Source organism: Melospiza melodia, chromosome 3, assembly GCF_035770615.1.
Source record: "Melospiza melodia melodia isolate bMelMel2 chromosome 3, bMelMel2.pri, whole genome shotgun sequence".
Classification (NCBI taxonomy): domain Eukaryota; kingdom Metazoa; phylum Chordata; class Aves; order Passeriformes; family Passerellidae; genus Melospiza; species Melospiza melodia.
Genome location: NC_086196.1, coordinates 110,924,712 through 110,937,985, shown reverse-complemented (window position 1 = coordinate 110,937,985; position 13,274 = coordinate 110,924,712). Strand labels below are relative to the sequence as shown.

The following is a 13,274-nucleotide window of genomic DNA, read 5'->3' as shown; positions in this document are numbered from 1 at the left end:
TACCAGCTCACTGATGGACTTTTCCTCTGACAGTGAGTATAAAGGGATTTCAAAAGGAGAAATATTTAGAAGACAGTCCGCAAATATAAGGTGCGACTTCCCATCACTCAAGTTGCTAAGAGAACTTCAGAAGTTAGTAGGCAACAACTGCACCCAGTGCCAGGACAGCTCCAGGGCACCTACTTGTTAAATTCTTCAATCAGTTTCTTCCTGGCGTGATAGCCAGAGCTGGACAAACATTCATCCCAGCATCTTCGCAGAGTAAATCCCTCCAGCTTCTGGTTGAAATGAGTTGTGTCTCCTTCGTGGTACAGATTGAGCTTCCTCACCTTCCCAAAGAGACACAGAAAGGACAGGCCAAGTTTAATGCTTCAGACAAGGAGGGATGAGATCTAAAGTATGTTGGTTCCTGGTTTTACTCCTTGGCTTTCTATAAAGAACCAAGGAGCAAAACAATTAACAAACATATCTGTTTATGGGAAAACATGAACTAAGACATTAAGGCTGAAAATTTTCAGAGATCGGGACTTAAAGCACATTGTCAGTATGATTAAGGTACCTGATGCCTTTGGACTTTCTTCTCTTTAATATCTATCCTTTAACCAGCTGTTACAAAATTGAGGCTACCAAGGAATTTAATTAAACACAAGATAATACATGCTAGAACATATTTGTCACACAAGTTTGAAATCCTGCTAGGAGCTCAACAAAAATGAAGCAAAATTACTAATGCTTAAAAATTTTGTGAGGCTGGTCAGTTCTCAGAGCTTGTTCAAAGGCAGCACCCCTGGAAGGTGTCCGTGTGTCTGTACCTCCTCAGGGGGCAGGCCACACTTCCGAGCCACGTCACTCATCCAGCACTCAGCAATCATCATTCCCTGGGGCCCTCCAAAGCCACGGAAGGCTGTGTTGGAAGGCAAGTTGGTCTTGCAAACGATGCCCACGCTGCTGACATTGGGGATGTTGTAGGAGTTATCCAAATGTAACAGGGCTCTGTCCATTACCTGGTGAAGAAAAGGAATGGAGGTGGACACATTTTACATTAATTGGATGTCAGACTTCTCACCAGTGCCAAAACCAGACTGGAAGCTCTGAAGCTAATTTACAACAATCAGCACTTTCTCCAGCACCCTGCAGTGCTGCAGTCAACACAGCTGGATGAGCACTGAGGTGCAGCCAGGCCTGCCTCCCAGGTGCAATGGAATGTCAAGTGCTGTCCTCCTGTATGGAATGCAGGGCAACCCAAACGTCTGGGAATGATTGGCATCTAAATCCATTGATTCAGAAGGCTGAACGATTGCTTTATTAAAATATACTATATTACATTAATACTGTATTATAACTATACTAAAGAGATACTATACTATACAAAAGATACTAAAGAAAAACCCATGACTGTCTGAGCCAGGACACAGCTTTGAGCCAATTGGCCAAGGAGCCAAAACAATCCTCAGCAGAATCCAATTGACAAATCACTTCAGGTAAACAATCTCCCTAACACATTCCACATGCGCAAAAGCAACAGGAACAGCAAGTAGAGACAAGAATTACTTTTCTCTTGTTCTCTCTGGGCTTCTCCAGGAAAAATCTTGAGAGAGAAAATTATGTCTCTCTCTGTTCAGAGAATGTGAATGCCACACTCCTGAACAACAGGACAATAAGGACACTTCCCTGTTGACTCCTATGGCTCTGGGACAGATTGAGCTTGAAAGTCCTTTTTTGGCCCTGGGCTCATGCTGAGTCAAACTGTCAGTAAATGCCATTGTCTGTCGGGAAGAAACAGAGTTTTCTTTTCACTTCTCACATTTTAAGTAATCTAATACTGGAAAAGTGACTCAAGCACTGGGCTATGGCAGGAAGGGCAAACATATGAAATAAACATTTTCAGTAACTACCAAACTGCAAGATTTGAGATCTTTGTCCACTTATTGTCCACACTGGGAAAGGGCCGGAACTTCTTTCTGGCTTGTGTTTCCAGACTTCCCTTCCAGCAGCAGTACAGAGAGGACATTACACACAACCAAACCTTGTCTCTACATGGAGCACTTTCCAGTCTCCTGATTCAGACATAGTCAAAAAGGCAATTACACAGATGTGCTCTCAACCAGGCCCTCAGCTTATGCAAAGACAGTTGCCTGTCATTCTGCTCTGCCCAGCACCAGCCACATGGCCAGCATCAAATGTGGTGCTGGTAGAGAGCTCCTGCAGTTCTTTCCTATTGAACAGGATCCATTTTTGCAGAAAATTATCAAAGAGTTAGTGGACTGGAGAAAGTGAGCTAGAATAAACATGAGTGACACCAGGCTATTGAGTTGGTCACTCACATGACAGAAAAGGAGACTTTTTTACTCATCAGCGCAAAACTTCTTGCAGACAAACTCAAAACTTGGGCCCATTTTTTGTCCTTACTGCTTGTGAACACAGTGTTGGCTTTAGCCAGTCCTTTACAAGCTTGCCCTGATCAACCTATTGACTGGATGCTTCTTTCTCCAAGGAACTCTCTTTCCCCGGAGCTAGGGATCTATCAGCCATCATGCATTGAGCAACAACTTATCCATCATAGCCCTCTGTAATGCAAAGCAAACATTCTTGACCCCTTTGCTCAATCTGAGTTATTACAGCATCCATAAGAATCATGTGGCACATGCCAAGACAGGTCAGTTGGCTCACAGAGCATTTGTAGAAGCTCCAAAAGCCCTTCAAAATCTGTTTTCAGTCATGTCAAAGAGCTGCATGTGCAAGCAATGCTGTAGGCAACAGCTCTCTGAAGGCAGAGGAGAAGGTTGCACAGAAACACACCTTCTACTTAATTAGCCATCAGAAAATTTTACTTACACCATGAGAGAGGTCTACAGAATTGCCCCCATTGCTGTAGTATGACACCTCCAGACTCTTGACTTTCCCATTCTTCATGAAGCCAACCTGTCAAGAGAGTGTCTCCTCAGTAATCAGTTTTCAACAAAATGTTCTGGTTTGTGCTTGCCTCCAAAAACTGAATGGATCTCACACAGGCAGAGAGGGCTGACTGTCCCCAGGGCAGCACAGAGCAGGCTGAGGGAATCCCCCCAGTAAAGAGTTCATGCATGTGTCAATCTTGCTCCAGAGAACTATTCTAAATTAAGTGCTGGCTGCTTACCACAGCCACAATTTCTTCAACAGGTTTTGCTTTCAAAAGCAGCAGCAGTTGGAGGGGGATTGAAGCAGAAGGGAAGTTAACCAAGCATGTTGCTATGTAGAGGATGATGCTTTACAGGAATGGGCAAACCTCTAAAAGAAATGTGATTGTCAGCAGGGTCAAAGTCTTGGTTGCAAGGAAGGCAGAGTTATTTATGCTGAGGTCACAAGAAGGGAACCATCCGAGCCAAAATAACTTCTGCAGCACTTTAACAGGAAAAATGCTACAGCCCATTTCCAGTGGGGGAGATCAGCAGTGAAACAACCACAGCAGCATTTTTTCACCATATCTTACTGCTCTCTGATGTCTCAGGGACAGCACGTGGACTCTTTCATGTGTGTGCATACCTTGTACCTGCCCAGGAAGGGGTGCCTGCCACCACTGACCAGCATGTCCTCATCTCGATCCAGCATGCAGCGCACCACGCGGCCAGTTCTGGGAAAGAACACAGGTTTTTAGGCAAATCCTGAAATGTACAATGCAGCTCCTGCACAACAAGGCTCTTCTCTTTGTCTTCCCAGGATGGCAGTGGACAGTTAAGGGTAAACTGCTTGGTTCATATATCTTACTCTTAAGAAAACGGAAGACTGAGTAAAAAAAATAAATATCTCCAAAGCTGGGAGCTGTTTGTGAAAACTCTTGCAAAGACTCTTGTATTAAAAAAAAGGATAATTTCTTTTAGAGATAGATGCTAATAACTGAGCAATCACTGTTTTCCAGACTATTTCTCGAGGCACTCTTTTGGCTTTGAAGAAGACAATGCCACAGGAATTATATAATAATGCAAAGTACTAACTAGCCTTCAATTTGACCTTGTTTTTTATTTGCTTATTTATTATCAAGGAGGAAAACAAGGGGGAGAGTAGGAGTGGTTCTTAATTTTCTAACAATTTTGCCTTCCAAGTGCCCATCTTGAGGTAGTACCAGTATCTAGCAAATGTCATAGAAGTTGTTTTGTAGCCTCCAGGATGTCAAACAGTGGTTTGGCTGGCAGAGATAAAGAGAATAAAAGGATGCAAATGTATTACTGATCAATTAGAGAAAGCAGATTGTTTGCTCAGAACAGTAAAAAATAAAGTCAATTTAAAGACAGTTTCATTTTGCTTGTCCTCATCCAAAGGTATTGTATCAATCTGCTGCTGTGTTGCAAGATCCCTCAGCTCTTCCAGATCCCTCATACTGGGAAAGGTAGGGCAGAAATGTCACCTCAGAGGCCATGTCCACCCAAAACCTGCACAGTTAAACATGAGCCCACAGCAAAACTCCAGAAACCAGGAGCACACTTCCAATCTACTCTTGACAAATGGTTGCAATGTAGGTTAATTCCCTGAGCTTTCAGGGGTTTGAAAAGTGTGGGTTCCAAGGCCTGCCACCATTCCTAGGGAAAAATCCCAAGAGGGAGTTTGCAGAAGAGCAGACATATAATGATGCAAGACTGGTGTAGTAGAGTTTTGAACAAAGAAGAGATTCTCATACCTCTATTAAACAAAAATAACCATGGCTGGTGCTGGATCTTGAAATGGTTTGGGGTGAAGTGAGGGGGAAAGGCAAATAACTTGAGATCCAAGAGTTTTCAGAGAGTAAAGAATAAGGAGGTTTTTCCCCTTTTCCTATTAAAAGCTGCCATTCCTACATAAACTTAGCCCCTCTGGGCAGGTTCAATCCCTCCTACCCGCTAGGAACCCATTAGAAACCTCCTTTGGGAAATCCCAAGCTTGCTCTAAGTTGTGCAGTAAGAAGACATGCAGAGTATTGAAAAGTGCTCCAGCAGAAATGGTGGAGTAGAAAGAGGCAGCCTGGGACAGTCTGAAGGAAAAAAATCCCTCTTCCCCCACATCTAAACTTACTTGAAGGCTGCAACAGCCACTACAGATGTCAAAATTGTACTCCTAGTCTCTTTTCCTCCAAATCCTCCTCCCATTCTTTTCACTCGAACCACAACCCGATTTGAAGGCACTCCCAGTGCATTGGCAGCAAACTCCTAAAGAAAAACAAAACAGCAGGACATGTAGGGAGCTCAGCAGGTGTTAGGAACTAAATGCCAACACATTGCCTTCCTGAAACCATTTCAACAGTGCAAACATTGGATTTGATGGAATGGGAACTAATAAACCCTGCATTTGATCTCTGAGGGGAAAAGGCATGGTGCTGCAGCACACAGGGTCAGATTCAGGAAAAGACTGACACAAGATGAGGTAACCCAGGCACAGGTCTCATTTAGCACAGGTTTTGACATCCATACCATCCTCACTGCATAGAGAGACCTTTGGACACTCTTGGTGAGGCAGTAAAAGGAACAAGGACACCCCATGGTGCCAGTAGCCAATCTCATGGAATGGGAGAGCTGGTGCACAGCCAGTGGTTTCACCACCTCTCTTTCTGATGTGTCATTCAAGCATTGTGTCTCCTGAGCATCTGGGACCCTCCCCAGAAAGGGCTAAGCACGTAATCCCTCCTAACAAAGATATGTTGCCAACAGAAATATCCCTGTCACCTGGAAGGAGATTCAGGATTCCGGCAGGATGGATAAAGGCTTTAGACCCCATACCCAACTCTTAGCCTATGTGGTTTTTAATTGAAGAATAAAGTAAGAGCAACTATAAAACAACCATTCATCTAGTCTGAAACTGGGAAACAAATGCCTTTTTGGCACCAGGTTAATGAGAAGTACCTGTGTCTTCATTGGGTTTTGAGTTGACACAAAGAGTTCCATCTCACCATCTTCTCCCTTTGGCACAGCCAAAGTACAGTGAGTTTCCAGGTAGAAATGCTCCTGACCACCAAGGTACATCTCCCCTAGAAAATGGAAATAAATGCCCCACAGAAAGGGCATCCCTGGTGTTATAAGGCGTCACCCATCACATGTTGTCTTCAATCAACTGCCTCCTGTACATGGGTTAAGTGGCAACCCTTTGCTTTGCCCAGCACTGGATATCACTAGCTCTAAAATTGACACTTCTGGTTCAATGTCTAAAAAAACAACAAAAAATAAACTCAAAACAAAACAACAAAACATGATAAAAATTCAATACATGCTTCCTTTCCACTTTCTATAAATCTTAATTATAAAACACAAGTGGCTGGCATTTCAAAAACAAAATTCTGCACACCATGCCATTGATCCAGCATCTCTGGAGATGCAGTACTTGGTGCCTTTCAAGACTGCCTCAATAACACTACTGAGATAAGAATAAAAATAAATCAAGTATAGTCTAGCTGAGTAGATAAAATACAAGGTTACAGACTTTGAAACAGGAGAACAAAAATAGAAACCCAAAATGCCTCAAAATGATCTAACTGGGAATCAGTTCTTTATCACTGCATGTGATTTTACCTGGCAGTGCTGAGGGTACAATTTCCACTCATGCTATACACAATTAAATGTCAGAAACAAGCTCCTTTCTCTGTTCATTGTGGCCCATTTGCCTAAGGTACAGCCATACACCAGATTAAAGGAAATTGGCAGTCTATAAGATTTAGATCAGACTATGTTTGGACAGGGAAAAATTTCAGAAAAAAAAAAAACAGTTTGTAGAATATTTGCTCAAGAAAAATGTGTGCTTTCATTGAAAAAAAGAGTGTTTTTTGGGGGCACAGCTGGCAGCATCCAGGTCTGTTTGAAACAATAAAATTTGTATATCAGTCTGAAATTTATATGAAATTAATTTAGTCCTGCACACCTTACTCTCAGTATCATATGAAAAAAAGGAAGTTGACTTCTTTTGTCACAAACTATACTATTTTAAAAGAATTATTAATGCTTATTCTCACCCTCCAAAATGTGATCAGATTCTTCAAATCCTTTCTTCACATCTCCCTTATTAATCCTCTTTATATCCTTAAAGAAAGATTTTTTCTCAATCGCTTCCTAGGAAACAGAAAGACACAAGGACATTTTTGTCTAAGTGGAATGAAATCAAACCTTCCTCTAAATGAAGAAGAAATACCCAAGATAAAAAGCACAAGAACTTATCAGACATTTTCTATGGTAGTAGCCAAGAGACTTGACTAAAAGCAATAGAAAATAACTTTTGGCAACAAAGCAATTTCACAACCAACACCACCACAGTTGGACAATCTTGAGTTACTCCTTGTGACTTGTTTTACATTGTGGATTCAGAACCTCAAGGCCTGTAACCACCACAGCTATAACTTCATAACTTACAACTTATATCAACTCTTGTCTGTAGCCCATAGGGTGGGAGAAAGGGGGAAAAAAATTTTAAAAAAAGAGAAATAAAAGGAGAAAATGAAACCTCTCAGATGAGAAGTGCAGAAGTAGCTCACTTCTGAGCTAACAGAGAGGGAAGTATAACAAAGGCATTTTCCTTTTGCCAAAACTGAAGCTTTCCATGATGAAAACAACCCCCACCAAATATTAAGCAACAAACCCAAAAAAACACCAGCATGTTTTTTGGCTCCACTCTCATGTTCCCTGGGTGAATGAACAACTGGAAGCCTCAGAAAAGGCAAAGGTCTCACACATTGTTAATCCACAAATCACCCAAACAACCCCAAATCTCTGTCCTCAGATGACAGTACCAATGTCTGCACCAGACAGTGCACAGACTCTATTTACATGAATACAATTTCATGTAAAATTCATTACAAAATACATGGTATGAAATACTGACTGTTAAAAACATTTCATTAGAATCCTGTGTTTCTAATTTCTGCACTAAAAATGGCTTCATACATTTTTCTTTCTCATTTCTAGAAATGAATGCTGTGCAGGTATTATCATTTGCTTTTACTGTCTCATAAGGAGACCTTGTCAGCAAATTTTCTAGTTAAAAAAGCATGAAATGATCATGCATTGTTGATATTAATTTCTTCATCTTTGAGAAAAGCCACTTAAAGACTGTGGCCATACAGTTCACAGCAGGGAGTGAACTCCTGAAAATTAATTTCATCAGCTTAAAAACTAGACAAGTGGTCTACAGAAATCTCAGAGAAGCAGTGCAGTGACAGAGCTAGAAAAGACATTTTCACACCTTATTATTTCTTGCTATAAATGACAGAATGAAGAGGGAATGGATATCAATGAAGCCAGCAGGGTCAGACCAGAGAATATTAAAACCAAGCTTCTGTGGGCAAGAATGTTACTCACAGTAACCTTGTTTATTTAAACAATTTTCTGTTGAGCACAACATTATCTCCCCGAGCTTGATTTATTTGTTTCAGCTTTAAATAGCACAGAAAAAGTTAATGTACTCTAAATCAGCAGGACACCAAAGATGTACCCTCTTTATATTTAAATACACAAATGATTCCTTCTATCAGTGTCCTGTTGCACCCACAAACACAAACAAAATGTGGGGCTCAGTAACCATGTGTGTGAGAACAGAACTGGACAGCAGAGGGTCCCAAGCCAGCTGCAGATGCAGAACTGAGCCATCTTACCTGAATTGTGACAATAGGTTCAAGTTCTTCATACTTGATCTTCACAGCTTTAGCTGCTCTCCTGGAATGCTCCTGTGTGTCTGCCAGGACTGCACCGATGATATGGCCCACACAGGTGACCTACAGGCAAGATTGGGACCCACCATCACTGGGGTGTGTGTTTGCACTTACCATGAGAGACTCATGATCATTCTCTTTATCTATTCCTTTCATGCAGCTTGTTCAGACCAGTCTATTAAAAATCAGCACCCAGGGAGAATAATCACAAGCAAATTTGGAGCAAGTGAACCTGTCCCAGGGAGCTGCAGCTTAGAGAAGAACTGTGGAGATGACAGAGGAGAAGGGCATAGGGCAAAGGGACTTGGACCTTGTAGATTTCTATTGACCCCAGTGCAGTTAGAATTAACTCTGTATAAGGTAGAGGACTTGACAGTATGAGCAATGTTACATCCTGAGCAGCATGATTGAAAAAGGCTGTTTTTAGCTACATACCACATCCTCAGCAAAGACAGTCTCATCATTAGCGATGCCAGTGACGTTACTGCCAGGAACATCCTTGGCAGAGACAAAACACACAAACCCAGGAACACTCTGAGCTTCAGATGCATCTATAGAACTAAAGAAAGAAGGAGAGATAGTGTTATTTCTCATTTTTTCTTTGTGTAAGCAATTATGAGATTCCAATACAAATTCATGCCTGATTTCCTCGAGTTTGGCTATGTCACATGAATATCATGTGAGACTGTGACAGCATAACATATGAGACTAAAATAATTTGGGATCTATATGAAAATGTTAATCCTGACTGTGAGACTGATCAGCACCCTGCTTCTTGGGACTATGCCCTACATCTTTTCCCCAAGACATATCTGAACTTGATCCAGTTGCCACACGTACTAAAGATTCTTTGATACCAAGTTGGTGTTAGTGAAGCTGTGCCCCCACTGTCTTCTTAGCTGCCATGATGGCAAGAATATGGATAAATATGAAATTTTAGTGCAGACATGTATCATCTGCCATGGGTGAGTCAGAGAGAAATTGTTGAGGATCAAGCATAAGGAAGCTTCAGGGCTTTTAACAGGATGCAAAAGAAGTGATGCTCAAAAGGACAAAAACCTTCATGAAAGGCTTTCTTTGGTAATCAGCAAAAGTATCTACCCAAAATGCTTGTCTGCTTCAATCATATATAGATTTAAAACTCGGTGACAAAATAACTAAAAAAGGGCAATATACTTTAATTTTTACATGGAGAACTTTGTAAAAATATATTACAAAAGACTTTCAGGATCCTTTTGCAATATTCTGTACATTGGTTTTACAGAGAAACAGCTGTGAGTAGAAGTACTGTGGCTTTGATTTTGCTGGCTGAATGATTTATTGCCTTCTATAAATTGTTGCAATTTTTTCAGCAACTTGTTTAGATTCCTAAAACTTTGATATAAACTGTGCCTGAAAGCAGCTCTTAATACATCCCAGTGAGCCACAAAGTTTTTGAAAAAGACATTAAATGTATGAATGAACTTTCCCACATGAGCCCCTAGACAGCAGGAACTCAAAATGCTCTTTTTCTTTAGGAAGGTCTCTTTCCTATGTTTCTGCAGCAGTAGCTCACAAACAACCCCCTAACACTTTCCCTTAGTTACAAATGCAGAGGCAGCTGGAGTCTGATTTACACTTGGTGCTCAAAATCTGACTAGGATGAAGTGGAAGCTTTCAGAGTCAATATTTTGACTGCCAAAACCATAGGTTGATACTTTTGTCCCCTGATTAAATATTCTCCTACTTCCTCTGCAGAATGCTACAGACTCCCAGCCTGAAATATGTGCACTCAACATAAATGCAAGGCATTGTGTACAGCAACTTCTAGAAAACACTGCATGTTGTGGACACAGGCATGGATGGGATGCCTTCTCTATCTCCCCATCTGCCCTGGTGGCAGTAACAACACTTAAGTGTCTGCATTGCACATGGCAACACCTAAAAATTAACTGTGATGAACAGAGCAGTTTCTTTCATAACCTGGGAGCCAATTACTGCATCTGTGCATCCCATGGCACAATGGGAAAGCTCTGCACAGGAAGCCTGACTAGGCAGGAAGTGTTGCCTAAGGAATGAACAGCTCTTGGAAAGGCTGTTGAGGATGACACAAGGCAGTGGAACACAGAGTGACCCACATCAAAGCAGCTGAGGGCAGATGAGAGCCTGCAGAACCACCACCACATAAACAAAATTAGGGTTTGTGGGGGCAGCCAGTCCTGCAATATGACAACATTAAAATCCATATGAGAATATGGATGGCATTACCTGCCAGGATTGGCCTTTAGGAGTTGGTTATTCACTACTGTTATAAATTAGGTACCAGTCATGCCCTGGACGGACAAGATGTTTTCTGAGACAGCTGCACTTCCAAATTCTGGCCTGTCCACCAAGCACAAACAGGGCTACATCTCACAGCTGAAGCCAATTCACAAATTACTTCTGTGCAGAGGGCTTGATCAGAGCCAGTGCAGGTAGGCACTGTGCAAGGCAAAGCCCAGTGCCCACAGCTGACCCACCAGCAGGACAGCTGGTAGAATTGCGTCTTACAACCTAATTTTTCAGGCAGATAGAAGGAGAATCTTCAAGCTGCATGCTCCACTTAGTGATTAAAATGACATCCCAACCTCTGTGGTGCTCTCCTACCCTGCTCCTTTTTCATCCTGCATGCCTGAGTATAAGAGATGGGAAATGCAAAAAGTTTGGCCTAGGCTGAGGGCTTTTGTGCTTCAGCAAAGTCCCAAGTTTGGTGTTGGTTCCCTCACATTCCCACTGACAGCTTGCAAGGCAGCTGTCACACACACACAGAGCTCGCCTCCATGTAACAATGTGCAAAGAACTGGAGTTCCCACCTAAGCAAAACCTTTCCCTCACCCACACCCTGACAGATTGATGCTTTCCAAGCCACCAGGAACAGGATGCTTCCAACATTTGGAAGGGAGAAGCAGCACTTACAGGATCTTAGCGTGGGCCTTGGTGCTGGTCACCAGCGTCAGGTACAGCTCGTTCTCGTGGTGAGGGATGTCATCGCAGTACACAGCCTCTCCACTGGCTTGTTTGGCTGCTGAAACGTGCACCAGAGGCCTGCCCACCATGTCCTCCACTGCCTGCCCCTTGGGCACTTCCTGGAGTAAAACACATGGCTGACTGCTGCTGGCTTGGGTGGAAGGGGATGGAAGCATTGATGGGAGGACAAAGAGCACTGTGGGACATTCTAGTGAATGAGGGCTCAGTCCTGTGTGAAAGGAAGGTAAACAAGGTGCCACAGGGTGTGGCTACACAGAGGGGAGCTGTAGGGAATGAAGTGAAAGTAGTTTGGGTTCTGAAATTGCTATGGGAAGGGAAGGGTTTGATTTCACATCTTGCATGAGAAAGCTCAAGTTCTGAAACTGGATGCTACTCTCAAAGCTGAAGTGATTGGGTCACTAACAGAGAAATAAGAAAGAAGATACACGAGTGTGAAGCCTGAGGGATGCCAAGAAAGGCTGGCTGTAACTGGGGAAAACAAAAGGGGAATTTCAGTTTGGATATAGAGCTGGGTACAGAAAGAAAAGCAATTTTTATAGAGCCCTCAGCAACAGAGAAAGCTTGGGCTCTCTTGGGCAATGATAGGAAAGAATAGCATCCAAAAATGAAAAAACGATTGAGACCCAAATACAAGCTACATGCATGGCATTATCAAAGTTTATGTGATGACCATACCTAGAGACAAGAAGATAAGCACAGTCTGAGCTACAGAAAAGTCTGCATTTATGTCATGCTGACACTGCTACTTACTTGGGAAAGCTGCTACTTACTTGGAAGAGCTGGGCATTTGCAATGGGATCTTTGTGAAACAGCTCTGTAGCACTGATGTAGTTTGAAGGGACAGGCTCACACACAGTTTTCTGCCAGAGACATATTAAAGAAAATCACCTTCCCTTCCAACTCCTTTCTCACATTCCCTGGTAGCTCAGGATACTTTCCATTCTCCATCTCCCACCTAAGGTAATCCATAATCTACTGAGTTAAAGGTGAGCGAGGCTCAGGCTCTGTGCCAAGAACAACCACAGAGCCACAAGACCACTTGTAATGCAGCAAATGGGAGAAGCCCAGGAATCATCCTGGGAGAGCCACAAGGAAGCAAGTGGGAAGACACACAAGCCACTGTTATGCAAGCAGTAGGGCAGCCCTGGCAGCTATTGCAGCATGGGTTTTGTTATCAGGTGGGACTCTGCTCAAATCTGAACTCTCCCCGTGCCTCCCCCACCAAGGCAATACAAAGAGGTTTTCTCCTTGCCAAGGAGCACTCACAGTGCCACTCTTGCTCAGCTTCTGAAGGACTGTCAGGTAGAACTTGAAGAAGAAGCTGAGGGTGAGGGTGCGTCGGAAATCCACCATGCCCCCAGGAGCTGAGGGAGACAGATCCATCTCAGCCGACAGCAGGCGACAGGCATCCTGCAGCAGCTTCTCATTCCAGTCTCTGCAAGGGGACACAGAGACCTTGTCAGACCTAAATTCACCAGGGCAGGCTAACTCTTCTGAATATATTGAACTGGAAGGGGCCCATCAGGATCACAGAATCACAGAATTTTTAGGTTGGAAGAGACCTTTAAGATCATCGAGTCCAACCCATGTTCTAACACTTCAACTAGATCATGGCACTAAGTGCCACATCCAG

At 42.9% G+C, this 13,274-nt stretch overlaps 1 protein-coding gene across 1 annotated transcript in view; it reads right to left on the bottom strand.

Annotated features, from left to right (window-relative positions):
- Positions 1-13,274, bottom strand: part of XDH (xanthine dehydrogenase) — a 48,355-nt gene that overhangs the window by 9,656 nt on the left and 25,425 nt on the right. Inside the window, exons 16-27 of the mRNA XM_063152610.1 lie at positions 12,908-13,076; positions 12,412-12,501; positions 11,570-11,739; positions 9,071-9,194; positions 8,579-8,698; positions 6,947-7,043; positions 5,847-5,971; positions 5,023-5,156; positions 3,523-3,610; positions 2,836-2,922; positions 813-1,004; positions 184-329 (exon numbers count right to left, since the gene is read on the bottom strand). Of these exons, the coding sequence (XP_063008680.1) occupies positions 184-329; positions 813-1,004; positions 2,836-2,922; positions 3,523-3,610; positions 5,023-5,156; positions 5,847-5,971; positions 6,947-7,043; positions 8,579-8,698; positions 9,071-9,194; positions 11,570-11,739; positions 12,412-12,501; positions 12,908-13,076 (1,542 nt within the window). The remainder of the gene's footprint in view (positions 1-183; positions 330-812; positions 1,005-2,835; positions 2,923-3,522; positions 3,611-5,022; positions 5,157-5,846; positions 5,972-6,946; positions 7,044-8,578; positions 8,699-9,070; positions 9,195-11,569; positions 11,740-12,411; positions 12,502-12,907; positions 13,077-13,274) is intronic.